Below are 12,049 nucleotides of genomic sequence, written 5' to 3'. Positions count from 1 at the left end.
ACTGGCAATAGGATTGGTCTTCAACAAGTGTCACTAACCTATCTCCACAGCGACCACATTAATGATTTTGAAGTATGTTGGTCCTTCACTATGACAAATCTTCTAGTTATAGTTCAAACAGGCACTACAGTCCTCTTAAGAACCCTTATCCCCTACTCTCCAGATTCAGACCATCTGTGAATTTTTTTTCTACAATTAAATTAACTCTATAGCACAATTTCAGGATCCTAGAGACTATTACAGGAAGTAATTATCTGGGCTGTTGTCAGGGGAAGCAAAGGTATAATTTAGAAGCATGGAAAACATGAACAGAGAATTGCATTAAACTCACAGGGATTAATTTCACGAGTGCAGCAGTTAAATGTATTACTTGGTTCAATAAAACATTTTCCCAAGCCTAGTCTGAAGTTTATCATCATCTCTCACATGATAATGAAAACATATAAAAACAATAGTCAACAGAGTAAGATTAAGACTAATGTTCAGTCTCTAACAAACAACACACTAAGAATAATTTCTTTAGTGACTACTTCACACCACTATTATGGCGTTGCACGACATCATCATTACGAAATAAATAAAAAAATAAATAAATTATACCTGGATTTTATCCTCATGCATCAAAGTGAAAGATGGTCCATCATACTCCCTCTCAGTTCCTTGAGACGAATATCCATTAACAGCTTGATGGGTGTCTAACTGATAATCTGCCTGCTGTGTATCCTTATCTGTTGTGACCTGTCCCAATGTTTCAGCACAAATATTGTTAGAATTTGGATTCCAATTTGTGCGTTCACCACATTTCTTTGCTTCAAGGTTACTATTTTTTCTACTTCGATACAAATTCTTTCTGCTGCCTGTAATAGGTTTCAAACGAAATCTTTTCAAACCAGAACCCTTACGTAAGAAGGTTTTTACAATTCGTTGTTCATGATCTCCTGTAACATTTTTTATCACATCATTTTTGTTCTTATTTTGTACATGACAATCAACTACTGAGCACTTTGGCACAGAACTGGGGCAAGACGATTGCTTTGGCCGAAATTTTGCCAACCCTTCGCCCTTCTTCAGGAAAGACTTCTTCGGTTTGCTAAGCTGTGAAGAAGCAGTATTTGCCGGTAATGTGTCAGATAGTTTCTCTTCAAGAAGCTGACTAAAAGATTTATTTGTCACAGTGATGGGAGTTTCATCAAAGGATTTGACAGGGGCAATTCCTTCCTGTGGGAGAAAATATTTACATCCTTAAACAAAAATAACACAAATGCTTGGAGTAACTTTGTATAATTAATTTGCAGCTATCAACTTACTGGTAAACCTCTATTGTCTGAAGATCTCTGCAATAAATGGAAGTTAAGTCTTGCACCTTGAGTGTTTCCCACTCTCAGTCTATGTCCATTGTTTCCATCTGTAAAGACACGTGTTAAAGGAGAGTAAAAAAAAAAAATAAAGTGTTGTTACTAAATATCAACTGTTAACTTCAAACGACATGTTACTTGCCTGTATCCTGTGTATTTCGTAACATTTTGCTTTTTCTAGGCAAAGGTCTGGGCCCATTCTGTTGCACTAAATTGGAGATCTTAACTTGAGCCATTCTTTACAAGACTAACTTCATACACAAAAATCTTAAAATATTGTTTGCTTCTTCTCTACTGATTCACTTTTTTCCCTTGACTTCCTGCCTGCATCTGCAACAATGATTATTTTCAGGTCAAAGTCTTTTTTTCACATACAAAATATAGGGTGATTCTAATTAAAATTAAACTTTCAAAATGCTGTAGAAATAACACCACTGGTCAGAATGATGCCAAATTGCAACAGAATATTATCGGAGAAGGGGAAAAACGTATGGCAGAAAAAAAAGAAAAGAGTGAAAATTGATCAATAGATGGTGCTGTGTGTGTTAGAATATGTAAATGAAAATATCTGTCATGCGCATGACCCACTGAAGTTAGTATAAACATGCCAGTACATGGCTTTTATTCCTTTCGTGCCTGTGACGTTCGCCATGACTGTCTCAATGTAGGATCGCACTCTGCTTGTAAAGCTGTATTACAAGAATGATGACTGTGCACACGTCACTCTGCCGAAGTTCCGAACACTGAAGGGTTTGAAACAAGGCACTGGTCCGATGACTGCCGTGGGTCTGGAGAAAATGATTCGGAAATTCGAAAGATGGTTTCTTTTGGTGTGCAACCTGGTAGAGGGAGGAAATTTGTGTTAACTTCTTATGGGACCAAACTGCTGAGGTCATCAGTCCCTAGGCTTACACACTACTTAATCTAACGTATGCCAAGGACAACACACACACACATTCCCGAGGGAGGACTCGAACCTCCGACGGGGGGAGCCATGTGAACTGTGGCAAGGCGCCTCAAACATTGAGGCTACCCTGCGCAGCAGAGGGAGGAAACCAATTGATTCGACGTCAGTGGAAACAGTGGTCACAGCAATGTATGAGGAGAGGAGTGGTGGTGTGCAAAAGTGTAGTACAAGGAGAATTGCCCGAACATTGGACATACCCGTGAGCACATCCTTCTTTGCTATTCATTCAAAATTACCCATGTGCACGTGTTGACCTGCCATCTTTCTTTGCTTTAGAATTTCTTGCTCGCATGGAAGTGGATAACAATTGGCTGTGGAAGATTTTGTTGACAGACGAAGCCCACTTCCATCTGACAGCATGTCTGTACACAGAATTGTCGAATATGCGCAATGGAAAATCCACACGCAAATCAACCAGTATCACTTCATCCTGAAAAAGTCACTGTGTAGTGCAGTTTACTGCATCATTTATCACAGGGTCATATTTTTTCAAGGATACAGGTGCTTCCTGTCCTGTTACTGGTACTATCACTGGCTATTATTAGTATTTTCACTTTTAAATGTTCCTATCGGCAGTACAGGGCTTTCAGATCTTACAGGTATGTAACGGTCAGTAATTCTGTCTGTAAGGTTGTTGTTTTCTATGAATTTTACTTTCGATTCTTACTTCTCCTCCTCAACAACTGTGCAGTAGTACTCGAATGGACAGCACAGGACCCTTGTGGAAAGTTGACCAACAACAAATTATAACTAGCAGACTGATAATTAGACCAGACTGATAATTATGGAAATTACTTCTACATCACTTTATACATTCACGTTAGGAGAAAAACCACCACTGATAAAAGCCACTGCACCCAACAGTATGGCCGTGCTCAGACTCATCAGTGTAAATACTGTTAAATTTCGGCATTAACCCAAAAATTTGTAAAATATTTGATTAAAACTGGACTCCAAAGTAAAAGGTTTCTTGTACTTTGTCAAATCTAAAACAGCAAGAAGCTCACTGTTAACCAACCTTTGCTTCAATTCTGTGTTAAAACATTTCTGCCACACTGAGCTCTGTAAGTTCCTCCTTAACTTTAATCGCAACAGTCTTATTGCTCTCCCGAAATTTACATACATGTGTTCTACTAAGAACCAAACAAGTATATTAAAAGTTCAAGACTTTGGAAATGATTGGACCTTATATGCATGTCAGATCATAAGCAACTTTTGCTGCGTGATTAAAGGCTATTTACCAACATCAGCACAGAGACTGGATGTAGAGCTCGTCCAAAAATGCTCCAGTCACCAATCAAATACCTGGACCAAATGGTCTTTAGATAGGATGGTCATACAGAAACATATACAATACCACCATGGTCACCGCCATAGTCTAGCATTGACCAAACAAAGGCTCCGTAAAATAACAACAGGAAGATGTCGTGGAAGTGAGAAAGGAGATCGCGTACACTCAAAACAAGCTGCTTTTGGTGATAGCGTTGGTTTATGATTCCTTGTGGAGTTACTATACGTAGACTAGGAAATTTTTACGAGTGTGAGTGCACATATAATGGAAGGCTTGGTTGGTTGGTTAGTCAGCTGCTGAGGCATCACATGCATAGTGAGTCAGGAAGATTAAGAGTCTGCCGCAGGGCAGCTATGTTAGGACAGTCCATCAAAATGTGGACCACCGTCAAATGGACAGTTGGGGCAGATCTGCACAACAGAAGAGATGACCATGAGTCGGCCAAGCATGGCTGATGTGGAGCCAGCAAGGGACTATGGAGTCCTTGTGAGAGGCCCACATGGAGGACCTATACAAATTTGTGATCTCATTTATCACTCATATTTGTTTGACAAAGTCAGAGTGCGCCACGCCATATTCCAAATCCTTAGAACTTGACAGTGTAACACCAATTGAAGGTCTGATTATGGAATACCAATCTCAAGAGGCAGCTTGCCAGCAGTCAATTTGGCCAGCCTGTCAGCCAATTCATTGCCCAAGATCCCAATGTGACCCGGGTCCAGATAAAGACCACTCAACATCCACATTATTCAAGGGAAAAAAGGGGAATCCTAGATAATCAGGACCAATGGATGGCGAGGTTATCACTGGTAAAGAGCTCATAAACTGATCAACGAGTACTATAGATGAGGTAGGACTCGCAGGTGCAGGAATGGGCATGCTCAGGAGCATGAGAGATGGTCACCAACTCCATAGTGAAAACACTTCAGCCATCTAGCGAGGAGCACAGTTCATTATGTCCTGCATGAATGTAAGCAAAGCCAGCGTAACTGGCAGCCAGCAAGCCATCAGTGTAGACTACTTCTGAACCTCTAAACACGCCAAGAATAAAGGAGAATTAGCCAGACCTTGTGATAGATCAAGACAGAGCTGTGGTTGGCTGGTTGGTTTGGGGTACGGTACCAAACAGCGAGGTCATCAGTCCCATGATCTAGGATGACAGAAAGCAAGGGAAGAACAATACAAACGGCACAGTCCAGTCAACATGCAAAGAAAGAAGGAGAAGGGACATCAGGGCAACAGGAAGGGAAAAGAACGGGGGGGATGGGTGGAAACGAGGAGAGCAGGGTGTTCAGAAACACTGTGTGTGGTATGGCACCAGCACTGCCACCAACCTGTCCCAACATCCACACCATACCATTATCACGACACGACTGGGACAAATCCAGGGGAAGAAAACAAGAAATGGAGAAACAAATCAGCACAACAGACCAGAGAAAAATGTGGGGAAAAGGCTGGAAGAGCCTGGCCAGTGTGGAGGTTAGGTCAAGGCCTCCATAACCAACACCTATACAAACTGAGAGACTAATTCCTGAGGATGACTCAAGGACTGATACCTGAGAGTACAAGCCACTTTCATGAAGAAAACTGAGAACAGGCGTAACTATGCAAGGGTCGTCTGTTAACACCCAAGACAAGGAAGGAGGGATGGCATATTTAGTGGGAAGGGCCAAAAGGGAGGGGCAGTCCACAAAATATGGATCACCATGAGTGGAGTTCCACAACTACAAAGTGGGGAGAGGGGTCTTATTGTGGAGTAAAAAACCACGCGTCAAACTAGTATGGTCAACACGAAGACAGCAGAGGATGGCAGATACCCACCGGGAGAGCCAGAGATAAGAACGTCACATCATGGGAGTCTCCTTGATGGCACAAAGAGGGGTAGCCTTCCAAGAGTCAGCCCACAATTGAGCAAAAAGGGATTTGATGTACAGCCTTAAATCTACTCCCAGAAGGGTCACAGAGAATGGAGGGCAGGCGGTTGCCCCAGCCAGATGCAAGTTCATTGCCTGGAATACCTACATGGCAAGAAACCCCTATGAAATCGACCAAAAAAGCAGGATCACCAAGATCAGTGAGAAAGTCATGGATGGCAGAGACCAATGGGTCGTGGGAAAACCATCAAGCAATAGCCTGAAGGCCACTCATTAAGTCCATACATAACACAATTCGGGTGAGGGAGGGCTGTTTAATAAAACAAAGGGCCCTATAGATGGCCATCAATTCCGCAGTAAACATCCCACACATTGCAGCCAAGAGATGGTGTTCTGTACCAACAGAAGACGTGATGGCATATCCCACATGATCATCAGATTTATAGCCATCGGTGTAAGAAACAACAGCATCCTGTAACTCCTGTAACAGTGTTCAGAACAAACAGCAGAACAGCATTGGAGTGATTGAGGCTTTCGATCTCCAGAAAAGATCCATCATAATCCATGGCCGAGGAACTAAGCAAATGGCGGGAGGGGGAGGGGGGGGGGTGAAGAGTGGATACTGATGGCACAGGAGACCAGGAGCTGGGATCGCTGAATTGGAAGGGGAGGGATCCCAACGTCAGCCAGAAGACTATCAACAGGGCTAGTGCAAAAGGCACCAGTGGCTAAATAGATACCACAATGGTGAGCAACATGGATGGGGCAGCTGATCCACAAATTTGACAGCCATAGTCCAGACGGGACAGAACCAATGCCCGGTAAAAGCGGAGAAGGGTCACACACAATCCACAGCCCAAGAGGTGTGGGCAAGAAAGTGAAGGACATTGAGTTTACGAAAGCAGCCAACCTTCAGATGACAAATGTTGTCAAAAAGAAGACCCAAGAAACGAAATAGGCGGACCAAGGTCAGGTGTTTGGCATCGAGGTAGATCTCTGGATAAGGATGGGCTGTAGTACTGCGACAGAAATGCACCATCCTTGACTTAACAGGAGTGAACTTAAAACTGTACGAGAGTGTCCACATAGAAGTGCACCAGATGGCATCCTGGAGCTGTTGGTTGGTTTAAAAGAGGGGAGGAAGGGACCAAACTGCGAAGTCATCAGTCCCGTGTTGCCGGTAAAATAATTACACTATGGAAAGAAGAAAAGAAAGGAGACATACACCACAATAACAGGAGAAAGGAAGAACCAGAAGAATGACAGAAAGACAACCAACACTACTATGGACAAAACAGGAAAAGAAAACCACGTAGAGAAGCAAGAAACAGGTACAAGGGGTAAAAACAAGAGAGCAGATGACTGTGGCTGGCCGACCATGAGAGTAAAAAGGAAAAGCCAGCCGCTCTGCGACACATTAAAACATCCACCGTAAAAGCATTAGAGTGGAGAACACAAAGGAACAAAGGACATGTGCTAAAATTTATATAGAATGATGAAACCCACAGTCACGTATAAAACATAAAACTAAATATGCCAATGAGGCATTGTCAGCTAAAATTAATGGCAACAAGTCCGGTAACTGAAGATTGCATTGCAGGGCAGCCAAATAACAGCTCACCAAGATAAGATATGGGCCACTGTCAGCCAGGCGTTGAACTGACACTAACAAGGTGGGTCATCATGGTGCAGGAGGTAGCCGTGTGCCAATGTGGAGCCAGCAGAGAATCTCAGAGTACCTGCCAGGGGCCCGCATGGAAGATTACCACACATTTGTAATCTCCTTAATGGCACGCAGTTTGTTGTACGTGCTGAGGTTATGCCATTTCATCTCCCAAAGCCACAAAACCTTGCGGCATAGTATCCTGGAGCTGTCATTCTGCAGACGCCACCTAATGGGACCTAGTCCAAATACAGAAATCATCCACATACAGAGCATAGATGATCAATGGTCTGGCGAAGGCCACAAATCCAATAATAGTGGTCAGAAAAAGAACAACACTTAATACTGAACCCTGTGGATGCTTTTCTCCTGGGTCCGCAGTGAGCTGAGAACAGTGGCAACCCGGACTTTGAATGACCGGTGGGACAGGAAGTGGCGAATAAAAATCAGGAGGGGGGCCCTGAAGACCACACTCATGGAGCAAAAGGCAGATGCAATGGCGCCAAGATGTGTCGGGGGTCTTACAAAGGTCGAAGAAAACTGCAACAAGATGGGGGTGCTGAGAAAAGGCCTGCCAAACTACGGTTTCCAATCAAAGCAAATGATCAATCGGAGACCATCTCTCCCAAAAGCTGCACTGGGAAGGAGATAAAGGTCCCGAGATTCAAGGACCTGATGAGTCACCACCCATTTGACAAACTTACAGGAAACATTGGTCAGGCTAATGGGCCAGTAACTATCAAGGGCTAGCGGATCATTACCAGTCTTAAGGACAGGAACCACAATACTGTCTCTCCAATGAGAGGGTAAAATGCCTTTGAGCCAAATATAGTTGAACACCTGGAGGAGATACTGGCATTGTGAAGGATTGAGGTGTTGAAGCAATTGGTTATGGACGGAGTCAGGGCCACGAGCTGAATCTTGGGAAGAAGAGTGCCAGAAGCAGCTCCTATTCAGTAAAAGGTTCATTGTAGTATTCCACCTGAGAAGAGGTAAAACATAAGCAGGAAGCTTCAGCCTGCTGTTTCCGGAGGACGAAGGCAGCTGGATAGGAGGCTAATGCTGATGCCGTCACAGAATCGGTTGTGAGGTATTCCGCAAGAACTAATGGATCTGTACAAAGGCCACCTGGAAGGGAAAGACCTGGAATGGATGACTTTTGCTGACTACCTTGGAGGGAGCAGAGGTTAGCCCACACCTGTGACGACTGGACGAAAGATAAGGAGACAAAAGCGTTTCCAACACATCCATTTGCTCTGTCTGATTACGTAACTGGCTTTGGCACGAAGATATTTAAAGGTAATTAGACTGTCGGAGAATGGATGCCACTTAAGATGTTACAAGGCATGATGACGATCATGGCTAGCTGTGGCAATAGCCGTGAGCCACCACAGAACTGGCCGGTGAACAGAGCCTGGCAAGCAGGGAACAGAAATGCCGGCAACCTGACAAAGAAGGTGGAAACATGACCTGGGATATATACAGAAGCCAATCAGCATGATGGAAAGCCCAGCGGGGTAATCTGGTCATCGGGAAGTGCAAAGAGGATGAGGATGAGGATGAGGATGATGATGATGATGATGATGATTATTTGGGTTGAGGGGGCACTCAACATCAGGGTCGTCAGTGCCCTGACGAAAAGTCAACAGAGAAGGTAACGAGAGAACAAATGGGAAGGGGTCACTATCACAGAGGTCATCGTGTGGAAACCAGTGTAAGGAAGGAAGAATGGGAGGGGAATAGAGCAAAAGATCAATAGCAGAGAAAGTGCCATGTGCAGCACTAAAATGGGTAGGAAACCATCATTAGGAAGGCATAGGTTGTGGTCCGCAAGAAATTGGTCAATTAAGAGCCCCTGACAAGATAAGGAAGCACTGCTTCACAAAGGGTGATGAACATTAAAATCCCCGAGGAGGAGGAAGATAGGGGGAAGGTGCTGAAGGAGGACAGTTAGGGTAGCAGACGTAGATGGCCTGTTAGGAGGGAGAGACAGATTGGAAACTGTAATGGCAGAGTCCAAGCGGAACTGAATGGCAACCACTTCCAATGTGATAAGAAGTGGGATCTGTGTATTAACAATACCTATATGCACCAACGTGCAGATGCCACCAGAAGCCCTCGAAGGGCCGACCCCGTTCCAACAGAAAGCACAATACCCACGAAGAGAAAGTGAGTGAGCACCTTCAGTAACACGAGATTTCTGAAGAAGAACACAAGCTGCTGAGTAAAAGGCAGTAAGGGATTGCAACTCTGGAAGGTGACTGTAGTAGCCATTATGGTTCCACTGAATGATCACAGAGTGCGTATCCACATGGGTAGCAAAAAGGTTGCAGCCAATCACACCACTGGGTGACCATATGTCATCAGCAATGGTGGGGTGACATCCATAAATAAGACGACTGACTCAGATCGCAAGGGGAGATATGGCACCTCTGGGGGCACCAGGGGGCCTTGTCCTGGGACTTGTGTTTTGTTTTCTACTCTTCCAGAGGTTGAGGAGGGCAGAGTACAGTAGGAGGGAAGGCTTGTACAAGATCTGGAACTGAAAGAGTGGGCAACCTTGGGATGCACAGACTGTGCGTCCCATGGCTGAGTTGTGGTAGTAGGCCCCCTGCCTGAGAGACGCCGAAGGGGAGGGAGCCCTATCACTGGCAGGCATCAAAGGAAGGGGGGGGGGCACATCTTCGGCCAAGGAGGGGGAGTGGCACCTGGAAGGGAGGGCATGGGAACTGCGGGGGAGTGGGAGAGGATAGGTCGACGAGACTGGACTAAGGAAGAGGTACAAGGGGGAGAGAATGTAACAGTGGCTAAAGTAGAACACATCAATGTTGGGTGGAGTGTCTCATATTTTTGACGAGCCTCAGTATAAGATAAAACTGATTCGAGACATATAATCTTGTATCTCCTTTTCTTTCTTGTACGCCAGGCGGTCTGGCGAGCATGGAGTGTGTCGGTCATGACAATTTACACACACAGGTGGCAGAACACAGACTTCCCTCATGGAGTGAGTATCCACAGTCACCACACCGAGGGTCCGCCGTACAGCGGGAAGACGTATGCCCAAAATGCAAGCACCGAAAGCACTTCATGGGTGGCAGGATGTACACGTCACATCGGTAACACACAAACTTTACCTTCTCTGAGAGGGTATCTATCTCGAAAGCCAGAATAAAGGTGCCAGTATAAGTGCTTTTGTCATTATGACCCTTTTGCAGACATTGAACAAATTGAATGCCACATCACTCCACATTAGCCCGGGGTTCCTAATCAGATCGAAGGATGAGGTCCCAATGAAAATTCACTCGCTGGACCATATTCAGAGGCTGGCGAGGGGTAATAGACACCGGGACATTGTCAAGACAATCACAAACACGAAGAGCTGCAGATTGGGTGGCAGAAGCAGCTTTGCTCAACAGGGAGACTGACCGCATCTACTGAGAGACTCCACTTCACCAAACTTGCCCTCAATATTCTCAACAACAAAAAAATGGTTTGTGGCACCGAATGTGACCGCGTCAATCCTAATACAGACCCGGTAGCAGAGAAAGTGTTTCATCCCAAGATGGTGAGCCTGGCCCTCCTCTCAGGGTGAAGCCAGGGAAGGGAAGGCTACAGGGTCATACAGAGCAGCATTCAATTACCCGTTATCACTCTAACAGATGGCCGTTTGACAAGGCCAGATTTTTGCAGCATGATACGCTTAATGCACCAAGCATCTACCCTGATACCACCCACTCCAATCAGGGGCTCTCCCCATGGGTGCCAGCCAGCCACGCAAGGGCCGCCTACCACGGTGGCCATTGCCGGGAGTTCCAATGCTCCAGGATGACAAGCAAACACTCCTTGGCATACACGGGGAGGAAACAGCTCAGTTATCAGTAATGTGATCTATGTGTTGTCAGGGGGCTCAGTCAGATGGGTAAATAACAGCCCCACTACATGTACTGGTGTCCTAGTGGGGTGGTGAGGCACTATGGCAGTGAAGGAAGAGGGGAAGGAAAGGGGGAGGGGAATCTACGCTGTACACACTTTGGAGGGAGTTCTTCCCCAAATGGCTCACACTAAAGGCAGAAAATTTACAAATGGAGATCAAACCCCAAGGTGAGACCAAAAACTCAAGATGAAAAAGGACATGCAAGACAAACAAAACTGCAAGGAATACAGGGAGCAAGATGGATAGCCAAGTGGACATAAATAGGAACACCGAGAGAGGGGAAGGAGAGAGCAGCAGAGAAGGAGCAAGGATGGAAAGGGAAGGGCACGGTTAAGGAAATGCAGCCCAGGAAGGAGGGATGGGCTGCAATAGCTTGCAGCCCTGTGTGTGCCACACACAAACTCATGAAAGAACCACGAGCCCCCTGGGGAGAAGATAGCTGTGGATGGCAGACACACCACGGAAATATAAGTGAGCGGGCCTGAAGAAGAGGTGAAAGAGAGGAGAGCTGGAGTTCTGAGAAATGGGACCAGATGGGGATGGCAATCTTAACCCCATACCTGGTCTGCCATTGGAGGAGCCAGATCTCTGTACCTGGAGAGTGGAGACGGTAGATTGGGAGCTTCGAGGAGCAGCGGATGTGTAACACATAAGTTATCAACTGCTGTTGGTGCACAACCTGCAGTGGTAGAAACCCTGCCTCCACTAAATGGGATCATGGGGCTAGTCCAAAAGGCTCCAGATGTCAGTTGTACCCCACAATGGTGTATTTGGTCCAGTGTCTGTAAAGTTGAGGGTGACACTGAGCCACATGCAAAACTCCCTTAATTGAAACGGGACTGGGCCAATGCTTTACACAGCTATATTAGAGAAGAGTGATCTGCACCCCAACTGGTGTTGCTGAGGCATCAAAGAGCACCGAGATGTGACCCAAAAGTCCACTTTAGTTGATGAAGATGGGGAAG

At 45.4% G+C, this 12,049-nt stretch overlaps 1 protein-coding gene across 2 annotated transcripts in view; it reads right to left on the bottom strand.

The window, feature by feature from the left end:
- The window catches only part of LOC126248557 (uncharacterized), a 309,747-nt gene that overhangs the window by 231,810 nt on the left and 65,888 nt on the right, over positions 1–12,049 (bottom strand). For both annotated transcript variants that reach the window (XM_049949644.1, XM_049949645.1), the window contains exons 2-4: positions 1,498–1,685; positions 1,308–1,405; positions 601–1,218 (exon numbers count right to left, since the gene is read on the bottom strand). In XM_049949644.1, the coding sequence (XP_049805601.1) occupies positions 601–1,218; positions 1,308–1,405; positions 1,498–1,591 (810 nt within the window). In that variant the 5' untranslated portion in view covers positions 1,592–1,685. The remainder of the gene's footprint in view (positions 1–600; positions 1,219–1,307; positions 1,406–1,497; positions 1,686–12,049) is intronic.

The sequence above is a fragment of the Schistocerca nitens genome, chromosome 3 (genome assembly GCF_023898315.1).
Source record: "Schistocerca nitens isolate TAMUIC-IGC-003100 chromosome 3, iqSchNite1.1, whole genome shotgun sequence".
Taxonomy (NCBI): domain Eukaryota; kingdom Metazoa; phylum Arthropoda; class Insecta; order Orthoptera; family Acrididae; genus Schistocerca; species Schistocerca nitens.
This window is presented reverse-complemented; position numbering and strand designations above follow the sequence as displayed.